The 24,917-nt window shown below is 44.1% G+C and overlaps 1 protein-coding gene and 1 long non-coding RNA gene across 2 annotated transcripts; one reads left to right on the top strand and one right to left on the bottom strand.

Moving 5' to 3' along the window:
* The first annotated feature begins 2,436 nt into the window (after positions 1 to 2,436).
* GPR135 (G protein-coupled receptor 135) lies at positions 2,437 to 4,541 on the top strand. The gene has a single exon (XM_046009517.1). The coding sequence runs from the start codon at positions 2,437 to 2,439 to the stop codon at positions 3,913 to 3,915; it is 1,479 nt and encodes a 492-aa protein (XP_045865473.1). The 3' UTR covers positions 3,916 to 4,541.
* A 6,121-nt stretch (positions 4,542 to 10,662) lies between these two features.
* Positions 10,663 to 22,981, bottom strand: LOC123943357. Its single transcript, XR_006818619.1, has 3 exons — positions 22,886 to 22,981; positions 16,121 to 16,316; positions 10,663 to 10,741 (listed from the first exon to the last, which is right to left on the bottom strand). It is a non-coding gene; the product is annotated as an uncharacterized LOC123943357 (long non-coding RNA).
* Positions 22,982 to 24,917: the final 1,936 nt, after the last annotated feature.

The raw sequence follows: 24,917 nt of genomic DNA, 5'->3' as shown, positions 1-24,917 counted from the left end.
GGATATATGGTTTTCAAAGCTCTGTGTGTGGGTGAGATGAGGGAGGAAGTTCAGAGCTGCCAAGGACTATAGTAGAGGGCTCTAGTATTTAGAGGCAGATGATGGGAGTGAACAGGCTGGGGACACTGAGGCAAACATGGCAGGCAGAAAACTGGGAGAGCGGGAGGTCACTATTTTCTTTCTGAACCATACCTGATTACAGCCTTCCCATGCTTCAACTCCTTCAACAGCTGGTGTCTTTACTACATCTGTCCCCAAGGCAGTTCAACCCCTGTAACATGGCCTGTGAGGCCTTCATAAGAGTGCCCCAGTCAACTTTTATCATTTATCATTTATTTCTCTCTTCACTCCCTAACCTCACTCACCAGTACCCAAGAGTCAAGGACTCAGGCACTGACCTGCAGACTTTACACAGGAATCCAATGTCCTTCCCTGTCTTCTCTTTTTGGAGAATCCAATGTCACCACTGGTGTGAAGTCTTCATCAGCTACCCTAGGAAGAGTCAGTCACCTCTGTAGAATTTCATTATATGAAATGATGATACTATAGAACCTAAAATTGTAAGCTTCCTTGGGCTGAGATCCTTATTTGTTATCTCTGAAAACCTAGCAGAGATTTGCTAAATAAATTCATCTATTATATATGTTTGTCTTAATTCAGTGGTTCTCAGTTGAGGTCATCATGCCTTCCTGCAGGGATGTTTTTAGTTGTCACTACTGGCATGTCGTGGGTAGAGGCTAGAGATACTGCCAAACATCCTAGCATGCACTCCTATAATGCATTAATGTACCACCTTAAATATACTGCAAATTTCCAGGAAACTACTTTTCTTCACTGAAATAAGCATCCAAAGCACTACTATCAGTGATTCTAAGATGGGCAAGTGTGCCAGTCATTCTTGAGTCCTGTTTCTCAAACTGCATGTGCATCAGAATCACTTGCAGGGCATCTGGCTGGGCCCCACTCCCGGAATTCAGATTTGGGGATTTGGGGCAGGGCCCAAGAATCTGCATTTCTACCAAGGTCCAGGTAATGCTAATGCTGCTGGTGTAGGGTCCACACTTTGCAAACCAAGGTTTTAGAGAACCTAAGGGTTTATCACATTTTCCCCCAATAGCGGCTGTGCTCAGAAGCTTGAGATGCAGCTTCCCTGGGCAGGCAGGAGCTCCCTGTCCCGGAATCTTCTAGCCAGTTACCTGCAGTGGCATCAGTGGTGACTCCCTGGCTGGTACCACTTTAGACTTAAAGCACACCCCATTCCATGGGGCGCCTATGTAGGCTCAGGTCATGATCTCAGGGTCCTGGGATGAGCCCCACATCCAGCCCTCTGCTCAGCAGGGAGCCTGCATCCCCCTCCGCCTCTCTCTACCTACCTCTCTGCCTACTTGTGATCTCTGTCAAATAAATAAATAAATAAATAAAATCTTTTAACACACACACACACACACTACATTCCAGAGAACTGAGGAAGGATGCCAGGAGGGCAAGGAACCAATTGCTCTCTATCCCCCGCACCCACCATGTGTGAATCTGTTATGGTCCTGAGGTCTAGGCCCTTGAAAACAAGACGACACGTAGCCTCCAAAATCCATATCCTAACTCCTCAGAGCCCCTGTATCAGAATTACCTTTCGGGTTTAGATTCATGGGCTCATCCTAATCCTGGGAGTCGGCCAGTGAATGTGCATTTTAAAAAGCTCACTACTTTCGTGGTTCTCAAAGTGAGGTCCTCTGAGCAGCAATATCATCACTACCTACGAACTTGTTAGAAATGCAAGTTCTGGGACAGGACCCCAGACCTACCCGTCCTGAAACTCCAGTGAGGCCCCGTCACTTGTGTTTTAAGAAGCCCTGTACCTGATTCTGTTGCGTGCTCAAGTATGAGAACACCTGCTTCATATTATTCTGCCCCTAAAGTTTAACTCTCCTGATTTGGACTGCTTTTCACTTTAGCAACGGGATCCCTTTCCTACTTGGAAGTGCCAGACACGTCAACAGGAAGCGCAACAAAGGCCTCCCCGTAGGACATTTGTATCCAACAAGAGGGCTTCAGAGTGAACCCTTGTTGAATTTGGCCATTTCTCTGACGGCCGGTCCCGCTTTTCCTGGAGGCCCCCGAGGGGGTCGACCCGGCCCCCTCGAAAGCCTAGACCCCCAGGCCGGATAACCTCGGGGAGAGGTGGTGCGGGCCGGCTTTTCTGAGGGGGCCCGGGCTGCGGGCGGCGTCCCGCCCCGCGCTCCTGCGTAAACACGGTTCCCTCGGCAACGCGTGCAACCCACGTCAAAGGCTCCGCCGGGTCCGGGGCGACCGCCACCCCTCCAGCCGAGCCCGACTGCCGGCACAGGCCTCTGGCCCGCGCCCGAGCCACCCCCCCTCGGGCTTGCGGTCGCCTCCCCCGGCGCGGGATGAACACAGCCGCGGCCGCCGCGGGGCCCCATGGAGGAGCAGCCGCCGCCGCCGGTCCGCCCGCCAGCGAGAATGGCCTTGTGGGGCAGCCCGCACCCCGGAGCCCCCTCCGCGGCCGCCGCCCCTGGCGGGACTTCCTCCGCCGGGACGGCGGCGGCCGTGCTCTCCTTCGGCACCGTGGCGAGCGCGGCGGCCGCGGCGCTGGGGAACCAGAGCGACGCGAGCGGGGCCGACGGCACTGGCGCCTCGGCTGGCGGCGGCCTGGGCGGGCCCCGGGCGGCGGGGGCGGCGGGGAGGCCGCTGCTGTCGCACGGGGCGGCGGTGGCGGCCCAGGCGCTCGTGCTGCTGCTCATCTTCCTGCTGTCTAGCTTGGGCAACTGCGCGGTGATGGGGGTGATCGTGAAGCACCGGCAGCTCCGCACCGTCACCAACGCCTTCATCCTGTCCCTGTCCCTGTCGGATCTGCTCACGGCGCTGCTCTGCCTGCCCGCCGCCTTCCTGGACCTCTTCACGCCGCCGGGGGGCTCGGCCCCCGCCGCCCCCGCCGCCGCCGCGGGGCCCTGGCGCGGCTTCTGCGCCGCCAGCCGCTTCTTCAGCTCGTGCTTCGGCATCGTGTCCACGCTCAGCGTGGCCCTCATCTCGCTGGACCGCTACTGCGCCATCGTGCGGCCGCCGCGGGAGAAGATCGGCCGCCGCCGCGCGCTGCAGCTGCTGGCGGGCACCTGGCTGGCGGCGCTGGGCTTCTCCCTGCCCTGGGAGCTGCTCCGCGCGCCCCGGGAGCCCCCCGCGGCGCAGAGCTTCCACGGCTGCCTGTACCGGACGTCCCCGGACCCCGCGCAGCTGGGCGCGGCCTACAGCGTGGGGCTGGTGGTGGCCTGCTACCTGCTGCCCTTCCTGCTCATGTGCTTCTGCCACTACCACATCTGCAAGACCGTGCGCCTGTCCGACGTGCGCGTGCGGCCCCTGACCACGTACGCGCGCGTGCTGCGCTTCTTCAGCGAGGTGCGCACGGCCACCACCGTGCTGATCATGATCGTCTTCGTCATCTGCTGCTGGGGCCCCTACTGCTTCCTGGTGCTGCTGGCCGCGGCCCGGCACGCCCAGGCCGCGCAGGCCCCCTCGCTCCTCAACGTGGTGGCGGTCTGGCTGACCTGGGCCAACGGGGCCATCAACCCCGTCATCTATGCCATTCGCAACCCCAACATTTCGATGCTCCTGGGACGCAGCCGGGAAGAGGGCTACCGGACTAGGAATGTGGATGCTTTCCTTCCCAGCCAGGGCCCGGGTCTGCAGGCCAGAAGCCGCAATCGCCTTAGAAACCGCTACGCCAACCGGCTGGGAGCCTGCGGCAGGATGTCTTCTTCCAACCAGGCCAGCAGGATGGGAGGGGATGTGGCCATGTGGGCTCGAAAAAATCCAGCTGTGCTTTTCTGCAGGGAGGGGCCCCCAGGGCCTGTGACAGCAGGGGTCAAACAACCTAAATCCGAAGCTGGGGACACCAGCCTCTAAGAAGGGTTAGGATGCACAGCTTATGAAGGCAAAATTTCACCTGCTCCGTTTAATGATACAGGATTCCGGGGAGAATCGTGTTATTTCACAAACCCAAACATTTAAAAAAGAGACAGAGGGGGAGGCTTACCACTTTCCCCAAAATGACGTACAAGACAATGTGCCCTTCTTCAAAAGTGCCAAATGTAAAATGCAAAAATTAAAACAATATCAAACCACACAACCAAGCATTGTGAACTGTTAAGTGCCAACAATGACAAAAATAGAATTCATAATTGCCGGTAAGCTCATGTTATAGGAATCACACTGTGAAACGAACAAACAAAAATCATTGAGTGGAACCAGGATTTGTTCAAATACATAGAGTTTCAGGAAAGAATAGGAGACCTTCAGAATTACTTGAAACCCCTCCAAATCACCAGCATCCAACAAAAGTGGAGATTGTTAGGACTCGCACCTTTGAGACACGGTTTGGGTGCTCCCGTTAGAAACGAAAAATCCTTATCTTTACACACTTTGGTGCACTTTCTCTCACCCCATGTCCCTGTAATCTTTGTGGGAAACTATATTCATATCCCATTTTAAACCATTCAAGGATTTTGAAATTGTGTCTTATTACCAGAAAATCAACCATCTGAGGGGCCAAGAGAAGTATAAACATAAAGAAATGTGGCTGTTTAAAAACATATTCCAAGGGGCGCCTGGGTGGCTCAGTGGGTTAAAGCCTCTGCCTTCGGCTCGGGTCATGATCCCAGGGTCCTGGGATCGAGCCCCGCGTCGGGCTCTCTGTTCAGCAGGAAGCCTGCTTCCTCTCTCTCTCTCTCTGCCTGCCTCTCTGCTTGCTTGTGATCTCTGTCTGTCAAATAAATAAATAAAATATTTAAAAAAAAAAAAAAAACATATTCCAAGATTATACTTTAAAAATTAATGTCCCTCAATCTACCCACCAAATTATCTGCCTTGGGAAGCTTTAAAGCTTTACTTTTACCCTCACCTGCTACTTTGGTTTCTATTCATTTTGGGGGTGCTGTTCTCAGGGTACTTTCATATTAAAAAAAATAATAACTTTCATTGTAGAACATCTTGCTTTTTGAGGTAAATTTGATTTTTAAATGCAGCCAAAAATGTAATTTGAAGTCAAGTTGATTGAGTCAGGTGAGTAATGCCACTTTTTTTTTATGTATACAAAAATAAGAGCTCTATAAAGTAAAAAGATTGACTTTCATATGTGGCTCATGAACCCAAGATGATTACAAAGAAGAATTCTAAAATCATTTTGAGAAGTGGCTGTATTCTTGGAATAAACATAGAGCTTTCCACGGGCATTATACTCTCCTGTATTTGGAAGTTTGCGTATATTTATGAAAAGAAATGAATTCTTGCTTTTATAGACATGATTTGTCTAAAAAATGTTGTTATTAGACAGGGAGAATAGATGAGGTATTACTAGATGTAATAGGGTGTTAATAATTTGGGCATAAAGTCAAAAACTTCCATCATGCTGGAGATATTTTCAGAAATATGCAAAAGAAGGATGCTTTTTAAAATTCGAAAGAAAAATTTTGGATTTGTGTGTGTGAAATTTCTCACCTTAAACGCCACTGTTCACAGAATCATTTACTCGGAATTTTAAAAAGATATTTTTATGTTTTCTCCCTCTTTCTTTCCTTTTCTCCACCTTACCCCTTTTGTCTTCAGCATTTCACAGACTTACTTGAATAAGTACTTTAAACTAGATATGGTATGATATCAGCTATCATATAAAGATTTCAATGTGAAATAGCCACCTTTTCTTCCTTATATTTAAAGATGTTAATGAGTATTTGAACTTCTGTGTGATAGCTGGGTATATGTCACTATTTTATCAAAGATGGAAATACATGATTCATATCAGAGCTAAAGATACTTAATTTTTCCCATGCTCATGGCATCATTATGATCATCAGTTTTATAAATTATCTGTATATATCTTGCTACGCTCGATGTAATACAAAATGGATGAGATAATCTCTCCTCTTTAGCACTCATTATATGTGTGGATGTGCATACACACACACACACACACACACACAGACTTAATGCAGCTGAACTAACATTTAACAAATATCTACAGTACTTGTCTGTTAAAGGCAAAACAATTGTGTGGGTTTTGGCATTCTCAGAAAATGGAAGTCATGTCTGGCATTTAGGAGGAAATGATAAATCTTCCAGTTAGCAAAATTATCAGAGAATAGGAATTCAGCAAGTGTGAATAAAGGCAGAAGGAGAATGAGGGATCTTAGGGGAAGGGGGCAAATGTGGTACAAAATGGGGTATTGCCTGAAGAGAAAAATCAAAGGAAGGTATTTAAAAATAACTATGGCATGGAATAAACTTTCCTGGTGAGTGAAGGGAAAATCAGAGACATTGGAAGTGACAAGGTGGTGACAAAAAGAACTTCAAGGCAGGAAGGGAAGCCCATCCTAACTCTTGGTATGTAGTGGTAGGAAGTTTTAAGAAAGGTTTAGCTTGGGGAAGAGATCATTCTTCCAGGAGCTATAAGCATCAGGGCTGGCAAAAATGGGAGGGTAAAGAGAGAACAGTGCTAATAAGTTACTAAAAAAATTAAGGTATTGTTTGCTTGCTTGTTTAGTTGAAGCTATACAACTAGTCAGTGATAGAATCAGGATTTGAACCACAGTCTGTCTGGCTTTGGAGCCTTATATTCTCTTCTTTACCCTCTGTTGCCCCCTCAAAGGCCAGTGGGTAGTACCCCAAGTTCTATCATTCTCTTCATCATCAACAACATCTCCTCTATCACCATAACCATCACCACCAACATCACCATCACCACCATCATCTACAGTCTTTATTTCCCACTTTGCACTGGGCAACTTCCTGGGTGCTCGGCTGCTTAAAGGTAGAAATCGCAGCCTCTGCTTAAAGAGGGCTCACAGTCTAACTGAGGATCTTGTGCTTTATAAAAACTGGCCCTAATCAGGACTCTCCCTGCGGGGAAGAAAAGGTGTAGCGTTTTCAGAAGTGGTTATCAAAGGAGATGGATTTAGAAGCAAAAGATATGTGAAGGCCAGCCACCAATCTGGTCCAGTTGTAGATATTTTGAGACAGAAATTAATGCCTTGAATAAAAGATGGAGGACAAATGACTCTCAAACTTAAGACTTAGACTTTTCCTCATGCTGACTGAGTGTACATATAAGTGATTTTGTTTAAAGAGGAGAAAGAGAAGCTATGAAATATTGGGATAAATTAAATATTGCATAATGCATAAAGGCCAGAAAGTCATCCTTCGTGTCTCATTCTGCTCCCTGTTTGAGCGTTTCATTGGACTGACAATAACAGCAATAAGTCACACTCAGCATAGTATATACACGACTCTATCTGATCCTCAAAACAACTCTCTAGGAAGGTACTATATTATCACTACCCCATTTTACAGATGAGAAAACTGAGGGGTAGGGGTGCTATGTGATTTGCTTATGGTTACACAGGAAGTGTGTGCTATACATACCTAAACAAACCTAGCAGATTGGTGCCAGAAGTCCTGTCTTAACCACTGCTCCGTGCTGCCTCTCTAATTTGTAAAAGAGAAAATGGGAAACCTGGGAAAGGGCCAGAGAAGATAGACAATTATCAAAGGGATTGGGAAATATTGTAAAATGTGAAAGAAAGGATTTTTTTAAATATAGAGAACAGTGACACAAGATAGGTGATTTTAAAGTATATGAAAATATTCTGAGCAGTTATTTTCTGGTATAATCCCAGCCCTAGATGACCCCAGTCACCTGTCTTCTCCATTCCTGCTCCAGAGTCACTGAGCACGACTAGAGAAAAGTCATAGATCAGATCAGTTAGTGCCCCGGGCACCTAGAGTCCATGGCCTCTCCCGCCCCTCTCCCCTCCCCAGCAATCTGAAACTTTTTGCTCGTCATCCCACTCTTTTCTGCTCACTTTAGTGACCCTGCAGACTCTCTGCTTGAACTTGTAACTGACACTCCCCTCTTGAAAGATGACCTTTGCTCTTACTTCCCCAAGAAAAGCAGAAGCCATCAGATGCACAGACCTTCATATTTTAGCCATCAGATTCTACCAACTGAACTGGATTTACACCAGTCCTCAACTCTGTCCATTCATAAGGAAACTGGTGCCCTCTCCAGCCTTAGGAATCTCATGCTGTCCATGATCTTTTCATGATAGTCTTAGTCTTTCCCCCTGAACCAAATCCCTCCCGTGAGCACATAAGCTCTCACTTACAAGGAAAAACTCTAAAGCCTCTTCTATTCCTCCTTCCCTCTTCTCTCCCTCAGCTCCCTGATAAACTTGTCAAAAAAAAAATTTCTCATACTTTTACAGTTGATCTAAACCTAGTCTACAATTTTAATAGTGCAAGAAAGTTGTCGTTTTAATGCAATTCGGTTTCTTCCCAATTCTGTCAAAGAGCAGAAAATGAAGATGATAGTATCTAGGTTCTAGGGGCTAATTTAGCACCAAGCATTGGTAAAGATCAATCTTCAGTGGTCACCTATCCCTACTGACATCCACCGATCAGTCTCCAGTTGCATCCAAAGTCTGCGCGTGATTATTCAGGGGGACCCAGCTCTCACTGCAGACCACTTTAGAGCTCCTCTTTGAACGCGAAAGATTATTATTCCATCTCAGCATCATGAAGGCTGTGCCACACCCATAATGCTGTCTCCAGCTGCTTTTTAAAAATAATTTTTATATATATATATATTTTTTAAGATTTCATTTATTTGTCAGAGAGAGAGAGAGCGCGCACAGGCAGGCAGAGTGCAGGCAGAGGCAGAGGGAGAAGCAGGCTCCCCGCCACGTAAGGAGCCTGATGTGGGACTCGACCCCAGGACGCTGGGATCATGAACTGAGGCATAGGCAGCCACTTAGCTGACTGAGTCACCCGGGTGCCCCTAAAATTTATTTTAAAAAATTTTTGATTATTTGACAACTTTGATATTATTAGGTCAATAAATCAAAATGATATATCAAGTATACATGGTGAGTTCCATTTGCAGAATGGCAGCGAAGATCCCTGTGGACCCACGACCAGTGAACCAAGTGTAATTGATCAAAAGTATTTAAAAAGCCACCATATGAAGTCCCCAGAAATTGTCATAAAGCAGTTAGCAAATGAGGAAAGGTCTATTCAAGAAAATCTACTGTAACTCAGTAAGAAGAGCAAGAGTTGGTGGCATTTGAATTATAAACCCCCCACGCCCCCCGACCCCAGCTTAGTGTGACAGAAACTCCACTTTAGGTTAGGACAGCCAAGTACGCAAGGCTCTCTCTTTCCCAGCTTCCAGCTGAGGACTGTGGTGTCTCCCTGGGATGAGCTGGCCATGAGAATGTCTCGTCTTGTCAGCTGCATGTGGCAGAGGCTAAATTCCAGGTGAGTGTAGCCCATCGAACCCCCATCCGTAGGGCAGAGGCTTGACCTCAGGGATGGCATTCTGGGAATACTGGCGGCATGACTGTCCTCAACCCAGCTGGTTTGTAGAATGGAGACTCCATCTTGGGAGACACAAGCTGAGAAGACCAGAGGCTACTGCCCACACAGTGCCTGTTCCTAAAGCATGGTGTCACCCCAAAAGAAGCAGGCCGCTCTCCCTGCCCCCAGCTTCAGAAGTCTGGCTCAGATATTTTGTCCAGGGGTATAGACAGGACTTTAAACAGAGAGTGCTGAAGCTCTCCCCAAAGCAACTAACTTTATTTGAAACAGAGAGTGGGGAAGTTTATGTCTAAGGGCATTCTCAAAACAATGGAGTTTGGGTGGTAAAAAATTCGGAGGAGACTAATAGCTTCATGAGAGATACAAGCTAAAGCATTTGCCAGATGGTTAACCAGAGAGAATCAGGGAAAGAAATAGCTAAGAAAAGCCTTGCATTACAGTTGAGTTTTCAAAGTCCTTTGTCTGTTTTGGATAACAGTCCTTTATCTTTTTTTTTTTTTTTTTTTTTAGTCCTTTATCTTTTGCAAATATTTTCCCCAGTCTATGACTTGTCTTCTCATTATCTTGACCTTTTCAACATAAACAAAACAAAACATGAATCTGACAATGAAGACCATACTGAAAAGACAGAATTGTTCTTATCAATGAGTCTTACTCCTCCCCAAGGGGCACTTTGGAAATTTGTGGGAGCATTTTTCATGTCACAATGTCACTGGCACATAGTGAGTGCTATCTAGGAATGTTAGATGTCCCGCAAAGCGTAACAGAATACTGTCGCATAAAGAGCTGTCCTTCATTCCAGACCATTTGGCAACGTCCCCCCAGAGGCTGAAACAGCTGATAATCTACGGATCATTACGTAATTCTACACCTTCAGTCCATTCTGCATAGAAACACAGTATTTTATTTTATTTTATTTTATTTTTTTTAAAGATTTTATTTTATTTATTTGACAGAGAGAGAGAGATCACAAGTAGGCAGAGAGGCAGGCAGAGAGAGAGGAGGAAGCAGGCTCCCCGCGGAGCAGAGAGCCCGACGCGGGCCTCGATCCCAGGACCCCGAGATCATGACCCGAGCCGAAGGCAGCGGCCCAATCCACTGAGCCACCCAGGCGCCCCGGGTTGTAAAGTGTACCGAAAGTTTCTTGAAGTGCAACTGTTTTGGAAACAGAGAATTTATTATATTTGCTCTATTTAGATTTTGATGAAGCAATAGTCACCGTTTGAGACGCTAGAGCTCAACTTGCCATGCTTCTTGAGGTGACGGATTGTGAAGAACACACTAGTACGGGTCTGCATTTGTAACTTGCATCACTGTGATTCAGCATTTCGGCAGAAGCATCCAGCTCCCTCACTTGTGGGGTCTGCAGGAACAAAGTACTAGTCACTATAACATGGATGGATGCTAGACATTTGGCCAATAGAAAAGTCTGCCTCATGTTCTCAAAAGGCCCAGTACATGGACCAGCTTAAAGGAGACAAAGTCTTCTTGTTCTCTCTCAAGGAACCTAACAATCAGTGACACTGAACATATTTTTAACCCTACTTTACCTGTGGCTGCAGGAACTAGAGACAAACTAAAGGAGAGATAGCGGAGTTCACCCCTCCCTGGGGTCAATAAGCTTCTGCCCATTTCTGGATGTCAGGGGTCCAAGTCAAGTACCTAATTCCAAGTCAAGTACCTAATTTCATTTTTTTTTTTAATTTTTAAAAGCATTTATATATTTACTTGTCAGAGAGAGAGAAAGAGAGAGAGTAAGAGAGAGAGAGAGAGCACAAGCAGGTGGAACAGCAGCCAGAGGGAAAAGTGGGCTCCCTGCTGAACAAGGACCCCCCCCCCATGGGGGGCTCAATACAAGGACTCTGGGATCATGACCTGAGCTGAAGAAAGATGTCTAACGGGCTGAGCACCCCAGGAATCGCACAAATGTCTAATGTCTTGACAGCACAAGGACACACACTCCCATTGTGAAGGGGGAGGGGAAGGTAAACAGCATTTCAGCTGTGATTAAGAAGCCTGAAATACTCTGAATTCTCCACACGGAGGCTCCATTATCAAGTACAACAGTTTTCAAAAGAGGGAAAAGTACACCCATTTCAAAAGCAGCCCATCATGGTGCATTAAACTCTCATAATCTCTAAATGCATTAACATTCTTATTGATTACAGTTTGGTTCTCATTCTCATATAAAAAAGTCATGTCATCTTAATGTTATGCAAAGCTAGTATCACGTGGTAAGTCCATAATTTAAATTAAACTGAGTATACAGCATAAGACAGAAGGAGGAAAAGGTGAAGATTGTTAATTATGATAAAAAGAAATTTAAGGGGTGTCTGGGTGGCTCAGTCAGTTAAGCACCTGCCTAAGGTTTAGGTCATGATCCCAGGGTCCTGGGATTGAGCCCCCCGGTCAGGCTCCCTGCTCAGCAGGGAGCCTGCATCTCTCTCTGTCCTGCCCCCCATTCTCTCTCTCTCTCAAATAAATAAATAGATAGATCTTTAAAAAAAATCAATATCCTTAAGCTTCAGTTAGTTCTTTGATCCAACAGTTGTCACATAGGTTCTAACTTTGGCTTTCCAAGTCAAATAAGAAAAACTTTGACTAAGATTATTTCCTCTGGAAGACGAACCATTCATTAATACCAGTTTAGTAGCTCTTTTCTTAATAACACATATGGCCATGGCATTGTTTTACTATCACTCTTTAAAATTAAAGTTAGTGAATACTTCTTACTGGATGTTGTAATATCTTAAAATATTAGTAGCAACATTTCTAAATGAGCATAAGTTTATTTGACTAAATGACAAATAACTTATACAATTAAGATTTTTCTCAATGTACGGCATTAAAAAGATGTAACATTGTATGATATTAAAACTTTTTCTTTTGCCTCCTTAATTCTCTGGAAAAAAAACGAGAATATGATTAGTGCTTTACATGTTCAATTAGCTTTGTGTCTAAATCATTTATAACATATAAACTATATAAACTAAATCATTTATAACATATAAACTATGTCAGGGCAACTGAGAAATAAGGCAAATTTCCTTACATGGAAAATAGAAGTAGGCTTGTAATTTAGGAGTCGTGGTCTTCTAAGATTTTACTCTTCTCTTCTTTAGAGAGTGGGATTTCGGATGTAGTTAGCATTTGAGTGCCTCGTTAGATCACTGGTGTATGGTATTTCACTAATTTCTAGTTGAACCACTTGGAAACACTGGCATGGAACTCAGAGCCAGGGTGGGTGGGGAGAGAGGTGAACAGGGGTGAAGGTTTGGGAGTCTGGGAGGAAGCAAGAAGTGAGAGGAAATGTAGGGAGGAGAGTGGTACCTGGGAGCTCACAAAACGAGTGATTTATGTAAATTAGCTTGTCTTCCTTGTCCTCTGCAGCCCCTCTGCTGCCAGATGGGTCTGTTTTTCCCATCAGTTGAATTTAAGCATCAATATCATATTTGAAACATAAGAGTGAAATTGGCTTCCGGTGATAACTTTTCAATGACTACTGGGTGCCCACGCAACCAGCTTCTGAATGTCTGGTTGCTCTTCCTAAAGGTCACGGCCACACCTAGCTGGCCCTACTGATAGAGGAGAACTAGTGGACTTTCTCAGGTCAGCCTGAGCCAAGTGGTCAGGAACTCAACTGAGACTCACAGACGTCCCCTGTGTGCACGGAGGAAACTGGTTTCCTTGGGGATGCTCAGGTTGCCCTAGCAACTCCACTCCCTTCCCGCTGCCACCCTCCATGCCCGCATGGTGGGGAAAACCTGCAACCTCTATTCCCTTGCTGGGCTGGGGGGCCTCTCCTATCTTTCCCAGAGAGAGGACAGGAGACTCTGTCAAAGTCAAAGTCGCTGTGATGGCTCTTAACTTGTATACAGACCCACTTCTTTAGAGAAAAGAGAAGATTCTCCCAGTTTTGATTTTGGAAATGGGATGGTAGTCTTCGAGTCCTATATTAAGGCTAACAGACTGCCCCACAAAGACTCTCTGGGAAATGGGAGCAGTTGGGTCCTTTCAGAAATCGGTCACAACGAGGCAAGGGCTGGATGGGAGTGTTTTTCAGTTGTGGATTTCTGTCTGAACACCTCTTTTAAACACTAAATAAAATTGTGTAAATTCAGGGGCGCCTGGGTGGCTTAGTGGGTTAAAGTCTCTGCCTTCGGCTCAGGTCATGATCCCAGGACTTTCTGCTTAGCAGGGAGCTTGCTTCCTCCTCTCTCTCTCTGCCTGCCTTTCTGCCTACTTGTGATCTCTGTCTGTCAAATAAATAAACAAAATCCTTGAAAAAAAATTATGTAAATTCAGCTTCTCTGAATTTGGCAAAAATACAAAAACAGTGGAGGAGGAGTCTGTGCGATCATGTGTAAACTTTCTGTTCTCTACTGAACATTCCCTCCTGACTGTCTCCTAGATTTCTTACTGTGACCTACTTTGAAGGGAGAAGAAGGGAGGGGAGGAGATGAGTGAGAGCAAAGGCAGAGAGGAGGACTGACGGGGAGGCAGAGGAGAGAGAGAACCTTTTTAAAAGATAAAAAGAGGGGAGGGGAGGAGTTGGCTGCAATCATGGGGCATCTGATGAGCAATAAAAACGTTATACATTTATTAGTTTAACATCTATATATCGAGCCTCTGCCATGTGCCAGGTTCTCAGACCCTAAAGGAAAGCCGGGAAACAGTTGTTTTGTCTTGTGGAGCATGTAGATTGAGGGAAGCACGTTTATTAAATAAAGTAAGATTGCTGATAAATTCTTAGTTCATTCTATTTCTAAACTATTTCTCTCATCCTGTCTAAGTTTATCCACTAAGCCCAAGTAAATAGAAGCGAACTACTCTGGACGATTAAAATATAACATTGGTTCAAAAAAATACATGTTCCAATTTAACTTTATTTTTCCTTTTGCTTTCTTAATTGGGGCAATGTTTTGTATTATTGAATGTCTACATATTTTAAAGGAGCTGATAAAATACATTTGTTCATTTCCATATAGTCTACTTTCTCAGCCTATTTGCAAAATTTTCCTGAGAAACGTATAGAGGAAACAAGTCAGTCAAGAGTGGCTTTTTAAAAAATCAGTATGGGGATAGACACAGGACAAATAGAATTTGAAAGTAAACACAGAATGGTGGACTTAGCATGAAATGGATAACCTGACAGCCTATCAAAAAAAAAAAAAAAAAAAAGTCAAATACTCTTGTGTACCAAAGCATTTAAGTTGATAACAGAGGTGAACTTGAGGTCACTGCTGTCAAATAAGTTCTAAATAGATTCCAGACTGACTCTTTGTCTTTGCTGCCAAAAAGATTAATCAACTTTATGTATCTACATTTTACCTTTGAATGATCAAACTGCAGGTGTGATAGACAAAATATTTAAAAACCAGTATAGCGTGGGCACAGATGATGTCTGTATAACTGTCCTTTTTGGATATATCTTGCCTAAATAAATATCCATCTTAATTGTGAGGAACCTAGCAGATAGTTAGCATGCAATGAAATCCCCCCGCCCCCATTAAAAATTAGGCTTACTCCTTTGGAAGAAAGAGTTAATATGACGAAATTCATCCTCAAATGACATAGCTAACATGGGAAAGAGGGAGAGTCTATTCCTCCTGAGTAGGTTCTCCACTTTTTCTAAGATTTATTTATTTATTTGACAGAGAGACAGAAACAGAGACAGAGAGCATGCATGAGTGGGGCGGGGAGGGGCAAAGGGTGTGGGAGACAGAGAATCTCAGGCAGACTCCCCGCTGAGCATGGAGCCTGATGCATGGCTCCATCCCACAACCCCAAGATCATGACCTGAGCTGAGCCAAGAGTGGGATGCTTAATCGACTGAGCTCCCCAGGTGTCCCAGATTCTCTACTTCTCAATGTTTCTAAAATAAAGTGCTGGCATTCTGGTTGTCCACACTACGTTGAAAAGATACAGAGGGTTCGAGTGGAAAACAGATGTTTGTTTAGTACACATTGAAATACCAGTCACATTTCTGTGAGACACATAGAGGAAGAGGTCAAAGGCTGGAGGCTTTAAGTGTCCCAGATGGGAGAAGGGAGCTGTGCCTTCAGACTGCCTTGCAAACAACCTCTGTGGGAGGCAACACTGCGTTCCACAAGGGGAAAGGAAAGAATAGGTTCAGTTCTAGGTGATCTCCGGGGTCTTTTGTAGTACTCTCCTGCTTGCCTGACAGTAAAAGGACAAGTGCACAACTTGACCTTGGCGAGGGCATAGTGAGCAGGAGTCTGGATCACACAGTAATGAAGGTCTGGGTCACTGAAGCAGGTAAGCCTAGGAGAAGTCCTAGCCAAGGATGAGGAGAGTTTAGGCTGGGTGAAGGGGAAGGGAGAAGCTGATTATTAGTTGCAGCCCTGAGCTCAACTGCCAGGGTGAGGACCCCACTCCATCCCGCTAACTTTTCCTTTGTAAGTTTCTGGAGGCAAAGAAACCAACCAGAATCCTGAAGAAACTGTACTCAGATCAAATCAATGACTTATACAAAACAAGTGAATCCAAGCAATGCAAGGAGTAAGCTGTGGTGTTTTGCCTGGACACCCCCTTCTGGAGCCTGGTAATCACCTCCCCAGCTTGAAGAAGTATTACCTGTTGATAGCTCACAGCTAATCCCTCCCCAGGAGCTGCCCTCAGGGGAAACGAATGGCTCTACCTCAGGTTATGCCTACTCTCCAGAGGCAACCCAGAGCCAGTGCCCAGTCAATGTGGGAGTACAAAAATCCAGTCCTCTTACCTTAATTTGGGACAGCTCTGAAGGTCTACCCCAGCTCCTGAGCTTCTGTGGGATCTGCTGAAGACTTTCTTGCAATTTCCCTGTAGTTCAGCTTCTCCTTCCCGATCCTGCTTCCTTAACTCCTCACAATTATTATTCCTGAGACCACTTTACAATAAACTTCCCGTATGCAAATTTCTGTGACTGTATCTTTTTCCTGGGGAAATACAATGTAAGAGAGCTATTTTAAACATATGTAGGAAAGTATACGTCCGTGACACATTTTATCGGAAGTATGCTGGAAATATGCTGTGTTTGAGTTTATGGTAACTAATTTAGCCAACCTCAGTAAAACAAAAATAAAGATTTAGCAACAGAATAACATTTGGTAATTCTAAATCACTGGACAGGCATTCTAAACACATTATTTTAAAGGCTATGTTTTATTTTTAAGTAATTAATGTATGTTCAGCCAACTCAAACAAACTGCTTTAGTGCTTTTCATAACATCTGAGGTTAATTAAATAAACACCAATGATGATATACTTTTACTTTTTCACATTTTTAATGTATCAAAAAAATGTTTCAACTGTGCTTTGTAGTCATGACACACATTTTTAAGCCTTAAGTTTATTATTGTTCAACCTCATGCTTTCAATAGTTTGGTATACTTCATCTAATAGGACAAATTTCAGAATTTATTAAAAATTATTTTGTTGAAATTTTATTTCCCTAAATGGGAGAGTCTACGTTCGACGTCTTGAAAAGTTCATTTCACAGCTATATTGATGTCAGTGAGGCCTGAGACTTAGTAAATGATAAAGCAAAACTGTAAAAGCTGTTGAGAATCTGTGGTCAGCTTAATTGAGATATCATTCACATGCATATGACTCCCCCTTCAAAGTATGTAATTCAGCGGGTTCTAGTGTATTCAGACTTGTTAACCTTTATCCGCATCTGACTTTAGAATGTTTCCATCACCCAAAAAAGAATCCCCATGTGCTTCTGTGGTTGCTTTCCCTTCCCCTCGTCTCCCAGCCCCGACAACCAGGAATCTACTTTCTGTCTCTATGGGTTGGCCTCTTGTGGACATTCTGTATTAATGGAATCACACAATACAGGGTTTTTGTGATTGGCTTCTTTCATGCATATTAATGAACCTTGTTTTCATAGTTCATCCATGTTGTAGGATGTATCAGCATTTCATTCTTTTTATTGTTTTATTCTCTTTGTTGATATGATATTCCACTGTATGGATATACTATATTTTGTTTATTCATTCATCAGTTAATGAATGTGTTGGCTTTTTTTTTTTTTTTAGCTACTATGAACAATGAATGCTGCTATGAACATTATGCATAGGTTTTGTGTGGACGTATGTTTTCCTTTCTCATGGGTATATACCTTGTAGTGAAATGTCAGGTTAAAGGGTAGGTTTATGGGGCACCTGGGTGGCTCAGTCGTTAAGCATCTGCCTTAAGCTCAGGTCATGAACCTGCGGTACTGGGTTTGAGGCCGACATTGGGCTCTCAGCTCAGCAGGAAGCCTGCTTCTCCTTCTCCCACTCCCCCTGTTTGTGTTCCCTCCCTTGCTCTCTCTGTGTCAAATAAATACATAAAATCTTTAAAAAAAAATGGTAGGACAATGTTTAACGTTTTGAGGAACTGCCTCCTGAGTTGGCTGCAATTTTACATTCCTACCAGCAATGCATGAGGACTCCACATTCTCACCAATGTTTGTTACAGATTATTGGTTTGTTTTGTTTTTAATATTAGCCTCTCTAATAGGTATGAAGTGGTATCTCATGGTAATTTTGATTTACATCTCCCTAATGCCTGGTAACTGTCCAGTGAATACTGAATAATGGAAAAAACAAAACAAAACAAACCCCAAACCCAAACCCAGATATTTAACTTGGAAAAAAGGAAGATTTAGGCAGGAGGAGCTGATAGCTATCTTTATTTATTTTTTTTTAAAGATTTTATTTATTTATTTGACAGAGATCACAAGTAGGCAGAGAGGCAGGCAGGGAGAGAGAGGAGGAAGCAGGCTCCCTGCTGAGCAGAGAGTCCGATGAGGGGCTAGATCCCAGGACCCTGAGATCATGACCTGAGCTGAAGGCAGAGGCTTTAACCCACTGAGCCACCCAGGCGCCCTTGATAGCTATCTTTAAATCTTAGAACAGAGAGACCCTTATTTGTTATTTACAGATGAACAAAGAGCTGATGTTAAACAGAGGCAGAATTTAGCTCGATGTAAATGAAATGTCTAATGGATAGGTTGAAGAGAGAGAGAGAGAACGTCCCATTTCCTGGGAATGTTTCAGTAGATGCTCTAGAAGGATTCTGTAGGGCTATCCTTGCTATGCTGAAGTTTGTAAACCAGTGTGGCAAATTTACAAAGTATACTGTTTTAATTTTTAAGTCATACATATATAAACTTGGCAAGGGCATTTTTTTTCTAAGCAAGGCATTCACATATTACTAAGTACTCTGTGGAAAACTGAGTCTCATACCAGTTGGAGCCTGCATATGGAGTATATTGGGACAACAGCACTTTTTAGAAGCTCCTATGTTAGGTGAATGCCTACTCCATCTGGCTTAGTCATGCTAGAAGCCACCTGAAAAACATTTTGCTGACTCCTGGATTACAGTCTTTTCTAAATGCTCTCAAACCACTATTTAGTAATGTCCTAAAGAGGGGCACCTGGGAGGCTAAGTGTGTTAAGTGTCTGCCTTCGGCTCAGGTAGTGATCCCAGGGTCCTGGGATCAATGGAGTCCTACATTGGGCTCCCTGCTCGGCAAGGAGCCTGCTTCTCCCTCTGCCTGCTGCTTGTCCTGCTTCCCCTGCTTGGACTCCCTCTCTCTCTAACAAATAAATAAATAAAAGCTTTAAGGAAAAAAAAAAGTAATGTCCTTAAGAATCTTTCTAGGGCATGAGATTGTGTTCTGAGGGTCATTTTTTGACAATCTTCACTGTTTTAACACATCTACTATAAATAAAGGGAATAATTTAATTCTCTCTATATATGAATGATATGTATGGATACTTATATATGTGGATGTGTGTATATGTATGTGTGTGTGTGTGTATTATGTCAGTAATTACCCAGTGAATGAATAAATGAATGATGGTGATTTAATGGTAAAAGGAGCGATGCTAGAGAATATAAAGTTGCTTCTAAAACAGGGGAAAAACAGAGAAATGCATGGACAGTCCTAAATAATTTTACTATAACTTACATGACTTCTGGTTTTCCAAAATGGACACACAAAAAAAGGGAGAATGTTGAGCTCAGCTCTTACTGAGGCTAAGACAAGTGATAGAAATGCTAAACACAATTTTTAAGATAATTCCTAATATGGGCTTGCTTACTAGCAGAGTTCACAAAAGTTTATTGTTAGTGATGATCCAATGTCTTGCTGTGGGAATTGACTGATGTTTTGTTTTGTAAATTTTCAAGTATACACTCTATGTGTAATTTATATAAAGTAAATCTTGCCTACGGATTAATATTTCAATAAAATTAAATGGAGAAGATGATAAACTCTTGATTTTTCTATTTTCTCCTCTTTCTTCTTTAAAGATTTATTATTTTTATTTATTTATTTGAGCGAGAGAGAGAGCACAAAGAGGGGGAGCAGCAAAGCGATATAGAGAAGCAGGCTCCCTGCTGAGCAGGGAGCCCAATGCGGGACTCAATCCTAGGACCCTGAGACCACAGCCTGAGCTGAAGGCAGCTGCTTAACCAACTGAACCACCCAGGTGCCCCCAAGATTTCTTATTTTTAAAATAATCTCTCTACCCAACATGGGGCTCGAACTCACAACCCTGAGATCAAGAATTGCCCGTTCTACTGACTGAGCAGCAGGTACCCCTATTTTCTCCTCTCTAATAGCTTTATGGTATGTGTACTAATTTCCTGTTGCTGTTTTTAACGAACCATCACAAATTTAGTGGCTCAATACAACACACGTTAATACTTTTCTTAGAGTTTGGAAGTCAGAAGTCTAAAGGTGGTTCTTAGAGGGCTAAAACCAAGGTGTCCGCAGGCTGCTTCCTTCTGGAAGCTTCAGAAAAGAATCCACCCCTTGCCTTTTCTAACATTTCGAAGCTTCTAGCATTCCTTGGGTTAGGGCCACATGATTCCAACCTCTGCTTCCAATATCACATTGCCTTCTCTCTGACCTCCTTCCTCCCTTCTGTAAAGACTCTTGTGAGTCTTATCTGGACCAACCCCGATAACCCAGCATCTCCTCCTCATCTCAAAAGCCTTATGTTAATCGTATCTACAAAGTCACTTTGCCATGTAAGGTTAACATCGTCATAGATTCCAGAGATTAGGACATGGACCAATTTGGGGACCATAATGCAGCCTTGCACAGTATATAATATGTATTTTGGAGTTAGGTGGGTATGTGCCACCAACCAGCCAACCAACCAATCATCCCTCCTTGATATTATTTATCTTGTTTACTTTCACTGCCTTTGCATCTGAATATCTACATGGTTAAGAGAAGATATGGGTTTCAAAAACAGCTGGTTCATTTTTAGCAATGAATCCTGTGCTGATTCATGATATCTACTCAAGAGAGTGCTTTTGACTCAACTGGAAAAGAGGAAAGTTCAACTCAACGGCTGTATTTGAGGGCTTCCAACATGGTGGTCAGAAGGCATTTGCCCAAGAGGGCATCATGACACCCTCTGGAGTGACATCTGCATCAGTTCTGAACAGGGTAAAACCATGGCCAGGGACATCTAAGTCATGGTTGTATGTAGTAACTCAGAATCATTAACACAATATTTAGAGAGATCAAACTTTTTGGAAGTTATTACTATTAAACTTTTAATTCTAAGGAAACTGTAGATTCCCTTGCAGTTGTAAGAAAGAACAGACAGATTTCATATCCCTTTTACCTAGTTTACCCAGTTTTTTCTAGAGCAACATCTTGCAAAACTATAATACCATATTACAGTTGGGACACTGATGCTGATACAGACAAGATACAGAACACTGTATCATCATCAGATCCCTTCATGTTGCTCTTCCTCTTCTTCTTTTTTTAAAGATTTTATTTATTTATTTATTTATTTATTTATTTATTTATTTATTTTAGAGAGAGAGAAAGGGAGCAGGAGGGAGAGGAGGAGGGAGAGAACTGCAAGCAGACCCCACGCTGAGCGCGGAGCCCAACGTGGGGCTCGATCTCACCCCCCAGAGATCATGACCTGAGCCTAAATCAGGAGTTGGACCCTTAACTGACTGAGCCACCCAGGTGCTCCCATGTTGCTCTTCTATAGCTATATCCACTTTCCTCCCACATCCTTAACCTCTGGCAACTACTAACCTGTTCTCCATTTTTATAATTCTGTCATTTTAAGATTATTATATAAATGGAGTCATACAGTATGTAACCTTTTGGGATGCCTTTCTCTACACAGCATAGTTTTCTGGAGCTTGCTCCAGGTTGTTGCATAAATTAATAATTGCTTCCTTTTGACTGATGAGTAGTATTCCCTAGTAAGGATCTACCACAATTTGGTTACCCATTCACCTGTTGAAAGACACCAGGTTGTTTCTATTTGGGGGCTATTCCAAATAGCACTCATAGGAACATTTGTGAGCAGGGTTTTGTGCAAACACAAGTTGCCATTTCCCTGGGATAAATGCCGAGGAGTGCAGCTGTTAGGTTGTACAGTAGTTGTATGTTTCCTTTTTTAAAAGAAACTGCCAAGTTACTTCCCAGAGTAGCTGTATCGTTTTCTACTCCCAGCAGGAAGGAAGGAGTGATCTGGTTTCTTTCTACCCTTGCCAGTATTTGGTATTGTCACTCTTCTCTTATTTTAGTGATTCTGATAGGTATGCACTGATACCTCATTGTGGTTTTAATCTGAATTTCCCTAATGGCTTTTACTGATGGTGAACATCTTCCCATGTACCCATTTGTTTATTTCGGCTACTATCTCCCATGTGTCCTTGGTGTCACTATGAGGTGGACAGGATAGCCAAGAGAGCCAGGCTCAGCGGCTGTAAACTCTGCTTCTGCCAAAGCCATTCTGTTGATTTTAAACCTATTTCACATATTAGGCTTTTAAGCAAGATTTCATTTTATTTTCTTTTTCAAGATTTATTTGAGAGACAGAGAGAGTGAGCGTAAGCAGCAGAAGGATAGGGAGAAGCAGGCTTCCTGCCAAGCAGGGAGCTGTATGCGGAGCTCGATCCCAGGACCCCAGCATCAGGACCTGAGCTGAAGGCAGTCCCTTAACAGATTGAGTCTGCAGGCATCCCACAAGAGTTCATTTTTAAAAGGTTTTCTTTGCTTAAAAAAAAAAAGAAGTCAACTTCATCTAATTTGCAGATTATTTTATATGGGAATGATTTGACTACCCAAAATCCTAGACAAAAACTAAACTCAGAATTAGAAATAAATGACTCAAGTGTGTTTGCATAAAAATGTATGCCAAGGTCAGTGTGTGTTTTTTATTTTTAATTTTTTTTTAATTTGACAGAGAGAGATCACAAGCAGGCAGAGAGGCAGGCAGAGACAGAGAGGGGAAGCAGACTCCCTGCTGAGTGTGGCTCCATCCCAGGACCCTGGGATCATGCATGACCTGAGCTGAAGGCAGAGGATTTAACCCACTGAGCCACTCAGGTGCCCCTCAGTGTGTCTTTTTTAATGGCGTTACTTCTTCACAGTGAATGAATGCAAGCACACTCTAATGTTAAAAAATGAGAATTATCTCTTAATTATCTCTAACTTAAAAATGGCTAAAACATCTCTTACCTACAGTCTGGGCCACAGTTTCCTTTCACAGAGGACCAGCATGTCCATTATCCTTCTCCACGTCAGGCAGGAGGGCTCTGGTGTGGAAGCAAAAAGAAGGAAAGCCTCTCATTACTTGATTGTTGTACCTCAGATATAAATATAATATACTTGTAACATCCAGGAGTGATGACAAATACAGGCAAAATGCTTATATGTGGCCTGATTTTGTGATTCTATAGCTTATTAGAAAATAAACTGTTCCCAGGGAGCATGAGGCCCCCTGTAATCTTGTATTCCTGTGGAGGAAAATTCCCTGGAGACCCTAGTATTTTAGCCTTTTCTTCCCAAACTCAGGCCCTCTCGCTTTTTCATTAAGGAGAGACTTAGTGAGCTAGGTCAAAAAAACATGTCATGTAAAAAAAATTAAAAGATACTTAAAAAAACCCCAAACCCCAGCTGTCTCTACTACCCTTCTGTTAGTAGTTTCCACAGCCCCGTGATGGCAGGGTCAGAGTCAGCCCCCCTGGCAGGGAGACCCTAGAGGCCATTATGGAGCCAGGCTGAGGCGAACTTGCCCGTAACTGCAGTTTGCCTCAGTGAGGCCATCTGAGGTGACAGCCTGCGGCAGAAACTGAGCCAGCGTAAGCCGCATCCTCCCGGGGGATCGAAAGACAGAGGTCACCCCATCCCGGCTCCCAGGGAGCGGCGTGACCTCCCCACCCACCGTGTGAGCCAACCGGGGCTCCAGGCTGCCTCTCCACGTGTACGCAAACAGCTCTCCCGAGGAAGGCGAGCTGGCCACACTGGAACATTTTTCTCCCATAGTATCATCCATCTCAGTTCTTCTGCTGGGAAATCTGTGAAAAGTCAAGGATAGGTCTGGTGAGAAGAAAATCAAAACAAAACAGATTCATGTGTCTTCATTCGGCATGTATACCTCCCCGAATATTGTGATCCCCACGGCTATATTTGAGGGCTTCCAACATGGTGGTCAGAAGGCTCTCTGGAGAAGTTCCATGCTGCTGGCTTGTGTGTGGTTTTCTTCCTCTCTGTGTGTGGTAGAAGGAATTAGTTGGGGGGGGGGTCTCTTTTGGAATAATATGTTTTATGTTCCCATTGGACCTTGGGTTTGAAAACACAAGTAAATGTTTAGGAGGAGTGTTTGCAGCAAGGTAGAACAGGGGCCTGCTGGCTGACTGGACCCTGGGGAGAGCTTTACTGCTTTCACTCATGCTTCATTGGATTCCCCTCCCCAGGCCCAGTCGGTACCCCAGCAAAACTGGAAGGCAGAAACAGGGTGGCGGCCAATTCCATCGTTCCCATGAAAATGTTAATGTCATTCCCACCAAACTCACTTTAACACCAGCCAGAAGATCCAGGGCTGGCAAAGGATCCCCCTTTTTCCTAGAGGAAGTAGAAGGCCTCAGTGCCTCAGAAAATGTGAGACTTGAGCCCATCCCCGGATAATTATGGAATCAAGGCAATTATCATATCCATCTGGTGTAGGCTGTTCCAAAATAAATGTGGCTACGAGTTTCCTCAGAAGAGCAGTGTTCTTCTAAAGCAGCATCCTCTCAATTTGAGTCCTGGTTTCAAAATAACCTACGTGTACCAACAGCCAGAGACGTGTGAGAGACACCTTGAAAAGACTGATTACAAACTTGGATGTGGCTTTAACAAATACTCTCTCAGACTGACTCTGCAGAACCACAGATCGGAGAATACCATTATGAGCCCCAGTTTACATACTTGGAACTGGGGCGGTAAAGGTTAAATAACGTTCTCAAAGTTGCACAGACAGCAAGCTGGAGTGCTGGGAATTGAACATAGGATTTGGCTCCATGCGAAACCACTCCACAATACCACCAAGAAGAACCTTGAAAAGGGCTATGGGGGCCCACGGGAGTGAGGTTAACAGATGGGCTAGGTGTGGGGGCTGCGGTGGAGAGAATTCTCCTGGAAGTTGAAGCTTGTGCTCAGTCCTGGAGGATGGGAAGGAGTTGGAAAGGGGAAGAAAGCCAGAGGTGGGAAATGGAGAGATTAACCCAGA

Source organism: Meles meles, chromosome 6, assembly GCF_922984935.1.
Source record: "Meles meles chromosome 6, mMelMel3.1 paternal haplotype, whole genome shotgun sequence".
NCBI lineage: Eukaryota > Metazoa > Chordata > Mammalia > Carnivora > Mustelidae > Meles > Meles meles.
The sequence above is the reverse complement of the archived record's forward strand: the minus strand, read 5'-3'. Positions and strand labels throughout refer to the sequence as shown.